This window comes from Hemibagrus wyckioides, linkage group LG15 (genome assembly GCF_019097595.1).
Source record: "Hemibagrus wyckioides isolate EC202008001 linkage group LG15, SWU_Hwy_1.0, whole genome shotgun sequence".
Lineage (NCBI taxonomy): Eukaryota > Metazoa > Chordata > Actinopteri > Siluriformes > Bagridae > Hemibagrus > Hemibagrus wyckioides.
Window position 1 is genome coordinate 12,078,600 of NC_080724.1, and position 8,787 is coordinate 12,087,386.

An 8,787-nucleotide genomic window follows, 5' to 3' on the forward strand; every position below is an offset into this window, starting at 1 on the left:
CGCCAACTCAGTATTTTACGATCCTGACAATCAGAAAGAATTGTTGGTGTGTGTTGCTTGCATTTCTCATAAGCTACCGGGAAACAGCCACATGGGCCACATCAGGATCTTTTCAAAGCTTGACGCACCGTTTTGAGTACCTTTATCCCACAACACATTTTGTAAAAAACCTTCCCCGCAGGTCGATTAACTTCCCAGTTGGCCGCAGGCTTCAACAAAACAATGCGCTTTTCACTCCTGTGCGTTATTAAGAGAGGAAAAGCACAATTTTTTTCACATTAAATAGAGCTAGTTACTTTGATTCCCCACGGCCTCTGTGAATATAAAAGGTGATGGCATTGATCTGCGCAGCGTGATATTACTGAGAGCTGAGAAAGCGAGAAAGCCATTAGAGAAAAATCACTGGAGGAGAACGCGCACGTCGATAGTCTAAATATGGCTGAGCCAAAACAAGCAGGTGTCGCGAGGAGGCTTTTCTATTTCTGCTTTATAGAGTTTTGAGAGGAGTTTAGGTGACATACTCAACACTCAACACCAACCGGGACATCTGAGCTGGACTAAAACACCGTGATGACTGATGATGGTGTGTTTCTTCTTTCCTGAGAAAATCTGATGATGGTTTTTTTAAGCGAGCAACAATCCGCTAGTTGAAGGATGGATTTTAAAGCAGCTGGTACTATTTTGTGAAGATAGTCATCTAGATAGTGTGAAAATAATGGAGCCTGGTCATGATATCAGACGTGAGGAGATATAAACTCTCACAAGATCAACATTTCTATATCAGGTTTAATCCTGAGGCCTGACTGTGATGATCATCCCTATTGGCCGCTTCAGTTCATCTACAGCTTCATATGACCAAAAAAAATGTTTAAGACTCCGCCTTCACTTGGCTTCAGATATCTGATCAGATCAACTGACTCGAGCAACAAGCAACACCGCATGTCTTTTATTGAAAAGTAAAAGGTATCCGATTGCAAGGTATTCTGGGTAACTGCTGACAGCCCACACCCTTAGCCCTCCAAGGGTTCATCTAACAAATTCTTTTGATCTGATTAAATAATGGAGCAGCACTTAAAATGGTGGCAGGGATCCAACCAATCAGAGTGAAACGCAGACAGCGAGTCAACAAGGGCGCATTAAGAGCACTATTTGAACACAGCCTCAGACATTTCCTGTGTTATTTTCCCAAACAACAAAATAACTGCAGAGGTTTAAGAGCGCGTGATCACCTTCGATGCAGTGAACACACACACACACCCCCAGTACACACTACATGAATCTCACCGGCTCCTCTGAGAAATCAGCAATGACATCAAGGGATGCAAAATTCTCGTTTTCACATTTTAGCTCGTTAGAAGCGTTCACTTCACGCTTGTTTTTTTTTCATACACAATAATATTTAGATCATTCATGTGCAGGAAGCAATTAGCATGTCCATGTGGATTTGGAATTATAACTTTAATAACCTGAAAACAACACAGCAAAATCTCTAACCCTCATTTAACTCTTACACTCCTGATTTAACTCCTACAGTACTGAATTAACTCCTGAATTCATTCTTACACTGCTATATTAACTCAGGCACTTCTGAATGGATTCCTTGAGCGCTGAATTAACTCTAACAGCCCTAATTTTTCTTGAGTCCTAAATTAACTACTAGAGTTCTGAATTAACTCAAAGATTAACTCAAAGATTAATTTAAGATTACTAAATTAATGCCTAGAATACTGAATCAACCCTTACAGCCCTGAATTAACCCTTACAGCCCTGAATTAACTCCTAGACAGAATTAATCCTATACTCCTGAATTAACTCCTACAGTACTGAATTAACTCCAAAACTCGTGAATTAATTCTTACACTCCTATTTAGACACTTCTAAATGAACTCCTTGAGCGCTGAATTAATTCTTCCAGCCCAAATTTATCTCAAGTCCTGGAGTTCTGAATTAACTCAAAGAGTACTAAATTAACCCTTACAGCCCTGAATTATCTTTTAGAGTACTGAATTAATACCTCGAGTGCTAAATTAACCTTTATAGCCCTGAAATAACTCCTAGAGTACAGAATTAATCTTATACTCCTGAATTAACTGCTACAGTGTTGTATTAATGCTTTCAGTCCTGAATTAACTCCAACAATCTTGACTTAACTCCTGCACTACTAAATTAACCCACAGAGTCCTAACTGCATTCCTAAAGTGCACAATTCACTCATGCTGTCCTGAAGTAAGTCTTACACTCCTGAATTAATCCCTACAGTCCTGAATTGTCTCACACATTCACGATTTAACTCTTAAAATACCGCATTACCTTCTACAGTCAAAATGTAGAAAAATGTATAGCCTAGAGCGCTGAACTGACGTCTGCAGTACTGAATTAATTTAGAGGCACAGAAAGTCCTGTGACTCACTCAGCACCTCATTTCACCTTATTTCACACTTCAGCAGCTGCCTAATGAAAAAAAAAAAACATAAAGGTCAACTCTGAAATCATGATGTTTGAGACAAATAAATAAATAAATAAATAAATAAATAAATAAATAAATAAATAAATAAATAAATAAATAAATAGGAATGTATCTTGCACATGGTAGTTTGAATGCAGTCGACCTTTAAAAAAAAACTAAACTTCAAAAACGGTACCTTGAGGCTCCCCGACGCCCCTTTAATTAGCTTTCAGTATAATAAGTTAAAGTTCCACTTCACTAGATAGACCCTGAAGGCAAAAGAGACGAACCCTTAAGTCTTCCACCCCAGTGACAGAGAAAGATACTGTTCAGTACTCAGTTTCTTTTTTTTTTTAAGAATGTATAGTTTAAGAACAAAAAAAAGGTTTTTGGAATATAATGGGCTTAAAGTCACATTTACCATAATAAACTTAACCGGTAATAAATTTAATAGTTTAAAATTAATGTTTAATATAATAATTGAACTGACTCAATAAAATAAAATAAAATAAAATAAAATAAAATAAAATAAATGATGTATGTGTATATTAACATATAATAGAAAAATAAAGCTTAATGTATAATACACATCATATAATACATACGAATAAGAATGTTCGAAGAATGAACGAAGTTCAGACACATTTCATTCACATCCAAGTCCAATTCCAGCCTTTTGCAGACGTTTGCCACAGGATCAAAATGTTTCCTCTGATATCCGATGCACTGTTTGTCGCCGGTATCGGATCAGTATCATGTTAGTATCGTATCAGTACTGTCTTGGTACACACAAGTCACACATATCAGATTAAAGTGTTCATCTTATATTATAGAAATATGAATGTAAAACTGAAGGGAAGAATCGAGTAAACAAATAAATCTAAATAAATGAATGAATAAATAATAGTGTATATATATATATATATATATATATATATATATATATATATATATATATATATATATACAATATAAATAAATTTAAAAAACAGATTAGGTTTAGAAATGATTGCTGTAAGCAATGTAGACAAGTTAGTTATAGTGAACCTTCATCTGATTAAAAAATTATAATAATAGTAATTATTATTGTTATTATTATTATTATTATTATTATGATTATTATTATGATTATTATCACTCCTACATCCAGTTAGTAAGTGCAGCTTTCCATTCATCTACCTGCTATACAGTGTGTGTGTGTGTGTGTGTGTGTGTGTGTGTTTGAGCAGCTCACCGTTGCTGGAGATGCGGTTCTCCACCTGGGCGGATGATGAGAAAGGGCCACTAAGTTGGATGTAGAGTCCCACACAGTGGAAACTCCGCAGCAGGAGCCGGAACGCGCTCATGTCGCCTCTGCTAGAGGAACCGACCGCCTCGCATTCACGGCCAAACCGTGAGCCTAGAATAGATCCACACCCGGGGAACGAGGTATTGTAGTGTCGGTGTGATGGAGAGAGAGAGAGAGAGAGAGAGAGAGAGAGAGAGAGAGAGAGAGCTGTGTTGCAGTCTCTCCGTCGCTGCTCCGTTACTGCGCTCTGAGCCTCAGCGTCACGGACTAGTGCGCGCCGCGGAGGGATACAGCAGAGTAAGGCGGAGTAAGCTGCTGCCGCGGGATGATCTCTTCTAAGTGAGATAGATAGATAGATAGATAGATAGATAGATCAATAACACATAACACTAACATTAACAGTAAAGACAGGTGTACTAAACACACACACACACACACACACATACATATAGAATAATATATACATCATATCTATGACAAACATGTATGTACAGATTTAATCAGAATTAATCAGTCAATCGTTAGACCAATAAATCAATTCATTTTGATGCCATCTATCTATCTATCTATCTATCTATCTATCTATCTATCTATCTATCTATCTATCTATCTATCTATCTAGCTAGCTAGCTAGCTAGCTATCTACACTATATTGCCAAATGTATTGGGACATCTGCGTTTACATGCACATGAATTTAATATGGAGTTAGCCCACCATTTAGAGCTATAAGAGCTTCACCTCTTGAAGGCTTTCCACAAGGTATAGGTGAGGTTTAGTGAGGTCAGGCACTGATGTTGGACGAGAAGGCCTGGCTAGCAGTCTCTGCTCTAATTCATCCCAAAGATGTTCAGGTTGAGGTCAGGACTCTATCCAGGCCAGTCAAGTTCCCCCACACTAAACTTTCTCATCCATGTCTTTGACCTTGCTTTGTTCACTGGTGCACATTCATGTTGGAACAGGAAGGGGTCATCCCCAAATTGTTCCCACAAGGTTGGTAAACAACACCTGAATTCAATGACTTGGAGGGGTGTCCCAAAACCTTTGGCAATATAGGGTATCTATCTATCTATCTATCTATCTATCTATCTATCTATCTATCTATCTATCTATCTATCTATCTGTCTGTCTGTCTGTCTGTCTGTCTATCTATCTATCTATCTATCTATCTATCGATGATGTCACAGTGATTAATAAATAAACAGATCACTCAAATAATTTAAGGGTTTAGGGTCCAGTTCCCAGATTGCATGTTTTTCTTATGCTTCATGGGTTTCCTCAAATGTCCAAAGACGGCCATTGTAGATCCATTTGCATTCAAATCAGTCAATATCAAACAAAGTGTGTGTGTGTGTGTGTCTTGTGCCCTATGATGTATTGGCACCTTGTGCAGGGTGTTGCTCGCCTTGTTCCCCAAATCCCCAGGTATAGACTCCAGGTTCCCCGTGACCCTGTGTAGGCTAAGCATTATGGAATGTATCTATCTATCTATCTATCTATCTATCTATCTATCTATCTATCTATCTATCTATCTATCTATCTATCTATCTATCTATCTATCTATCTATCTATCTATCTATCTATCTATCTATCTATCTATCTATCCAGAACCCTTTTTTAAAGAGTGTTTCTATATGATGTCTGTAAGATGTATCTGGTTCTGGGTGGCAGCTCCTGGGTTTGATCCTGAGCTTATGTTATATAAGGTGCAGGTAAATACGGTTCTCCACGTGTCTGTGTGGGATTCCTGCGGGTTCTCTGATATCCTCCTAAACACATACTAGTAGGTGAACAGGTTATGTTAAATGAGTGAATACATAATGAGTTGTTATTATCATATTGATGTTTCCTAGCTAGCTTCTTAATTTGATAGATAGAGAGATGAATGGTGACTTGTGCTACTTCCTGGTCTGTATTAATGTGTACACGCTTGAAGTCACGTGTATCACGTGTGTTATCCTGGAACACGTGCTCAGTGGTCAGATAAAAACAAAACAGACCCAGATGAAATTTTAAATCAACCTTTTGGTCGACGTTTTGTTTCAATTTAGCTGCACAAAGAACTACAAGTCAACCAGGCGGAAAAGACAATTATTCCAGCATCTCTGAGGTGTGAAATTACAGCCGGAGCACCGTCACTGTCATCATAATCACCGATATGAGGAGCCGCACCACTTCCTGCCAATTTAATATGCAGATTAGGGCTTGCCTTATTACAGGTGCAGTGTGGAATGAAGAGGAGCATGGAGCAGATGTTTCCGCCTGGTGAAGGGGCGACCCCGGGCCTGCTGTGCCAACACAAGCACCGAGACACCAGAGGGATGTGACTGGCATCCTCTCTCTCTCTCTCTCTCTCTCTCTGTCTCTCTCTCTGTCTCTCTCGGTATTTAACACTCATTTGCATTTGGAACCTGGTGCTTCGCCCGAGGGCCATCAATACCAGTCAGGCTCGAGTGTAAACACCAAGACGTACACTGCTTTCTTGTTGGACGCAACAGATGGGTTTCTTGTCCCATTGGTTCAGTATGAAGCTCTTCTCTACTTTACACACACACACACACACACACACACACACACATAAACCATCATCTGGAACCCAAATCTTCTGCATCTAAGGAAATACTTTTTACTGACTACACACTGGGATGAAAAACAGGAAGCAGTTACACCGTGTCATGCTGTTACAGGAAACTAATCACTGTTACTCTTAACTTACCTGTAATGGATTATTTTCCCATAACAGCAACATCCTGATCTGTGATATTCCTCTTCTACATCCTACAGCAATACCAATTTATTTAATAAAACAACATGTACTTTTCATCTGTTTACAGTTACAGAAAGAAGCTAAACAAACAGCATCATGGAGACCAAGAAGCAATTGAAACAGGTCTGAGAGAAAATTCTGGAAGTCAGTTACTACAGAACATCATGCAGACTGACATCAGGCCAAGGATACGGTGCGAAACGTGACTCCGCCTACAGGAAACCGTCCACCAGGTAAAGAGGGGATTAGTCACAGAAACACCCAAGAGACCAACCGTTTGTTCCTTCACGTCTGAGATTTACCGCTTCAGACCGAATTATCACATTAAAAAAAATTCTGAATGTCGCTCAGATGCCTCGAGCATGCAGGAAGGCTGGAAGGATCATCATACCAGACGTCCAATAGCACTCAGCACTCTGACTTTTCTTTTCTAAAGCCATGTTTAACGGATAATACAGACATTTTTCAGAGAGCTTCATATATCTGGAGTACAACGTTACCATGATCACAAAACATAGTGTTAAGACAAAAAGCCGCTGTATAGAACGGCATCGATGCACACAGAAAGGATTAGCGCATTTACAAGCCAGTGACCTTCAACCATTCGGATGGTACGCTAACTGTTAAATGTCCCCACCCTTAATAAACAGGAAGAATGAAAGAGAGAGAGAGAGCATGAGAGAGACAGAAGGAACAGCAGAGAGAACAACAAGAGACGAATAGAGACGGTGCTTTGTGCATTTGGGCTAACTCGCTAGCTCAGCACGCTAGTCATTAGCGTAGGAGTGAGACTTGCTGGCTCATTACCACTGGACAAACATCAAATTATTGACCATTAAAGCCACACCAGGGGCCCGGAGGCAATTTCTGAAACAAAAGAGCGAGACGAAAGAGCACACACTAGAAATACAAAGTTGTTTAGAGAGCTAACTGGTAACGGGGACTTCACACGATGCCTCGGTTTACACAGTCATGTTTTTTTATTCATTTTTATTTTAGGAAACATGCAGCTTGATAATAATAGCATCACTGTGTAGGTCTTATTACCATATCACATATGCACATCTTCACAGCAGCGTTACTGTGTGAATAAAGGAATAAAACACATGGTGGTGTGCAGTTAGAGGAAAATGATCAACTGTAGGGTGGAATGATGAAGCTGAGGCACTCACTACACCCAGGCTGATTAGTTTCCCATAACAACATGTCCTGGGTTTGAGGAATGTTTGCTAATGATTGCAATAAACTACTGAAAAAGGTAGGTACAGTTTCTTGTACATGTGTGGATTTCTGTGTTCACTTTAAACCACTTATTTTTTTCTTCGACTTTAAAGAAAATACAAATCAGGAAATTATTTACTTTTATAATTATTTTTTTTTATATATATATTTCTATGAATTTTTGTTATTTTCTTAGATTTGAGGTTGCGATATTGAAGAAAAAATAGGTGGTTTAAAGTGACCACAAATCCACACATGTACAAGAAATAAAGTTAGTACTAAAAACACACACTTAGTATAATAAAAGTACAGTTTCCTACTTCTTGTATGACTTGAGTGACAGATGTCTCGTCCAATCAGCTGTAAGAATTCCATTCGCAAACTGTACCTACCTTTTCCAGTTTGTCTGAATTGTCCTTGTGTTATGGGATTTGTTTTATTTTCTGATTTGTTTTGCACTTCTCAACCACCTTAGAAACTTTACATTACTGCCGTCGTTCTCTGACTCTGTACAATGACCTACAAATACATCCTTACACCTTCATAAGGTTTTCTACTTATATACATTTTTGGATGTCATTCCAATTAACTCAGCAGAAGTAAAGTTCATAACAGTGGAAACCGTAGACAGGTCTCTCACGTGGCGTTAGTCAAAAGTGAGCTGGGTTGCTTTGGCATTGATGGTGTTATAATATGTCATGAGCACTACTTAGAATTCATGGTCAAGGGATTATGTTTAATTTTTCAGTGATGTTTTTTTATCAGGATGAATTTAGTGGAATGTGATTTCTCAAACCGTTCACTCATGATGTTCACATGTCTGTTCTTGCTCGTGTTTTTCTCCTCTCTTAGCCTTGAGCTTTATCTATACAATCCTCTCAAACGCACAAACCCGTAAAAAAAACAATATCGCTCTAGAACCTGCCTCATTTATCTTCTGATGATGTTGATGATCCAGAAACTCTGATAAAATAATTCCTCCTTATAAGTAATTAGGTATAACGAAGGCCTTGTGAACGCATTATGACAGTTTATTTTAAGTATTCTATTTATATAAAGTGTTATTA

At 38.5% G+C, this 8,787-nt stretch overlaps 1 protein-coding gene across 2 annotated transcripts in view; it reads right to left on the minus strand.

Annotated features, from left to right (window-relative positions):
- The window catches only part of LOC131366287 (V-set and transmembrane domain-containing protein 2-like protein), a 46,390-nt gene extending 42,412 nt beyond the window's left edge, over positions 1-3,978 (minus strand). Inside the window, exons 1-2 of one of the 2 annotated variants that reach the window (XM_058410634.1) lie at positions 3,681-3,978; positions 3,052-3,221 (exon numbers count right to left, since the gene is read on the minus strand). In XM_058410634.1, coding sequence (XP_058266617.1) covers positions 3,052-3,091 — 40 coding nt within the window. In that variant the 5' untranslated portion in view covers positions 3,092-3,221; positions 3,681-3,978. The remainder of the gene's footprint in view (positions 1-3,051; positions 3,222-3,680) is intronic. The other variant, XM_058410633.1, reaches the window with a different exon arrangement.
- Positions 3,979-8,787: the final 4,809 nt, after the last annotated feature.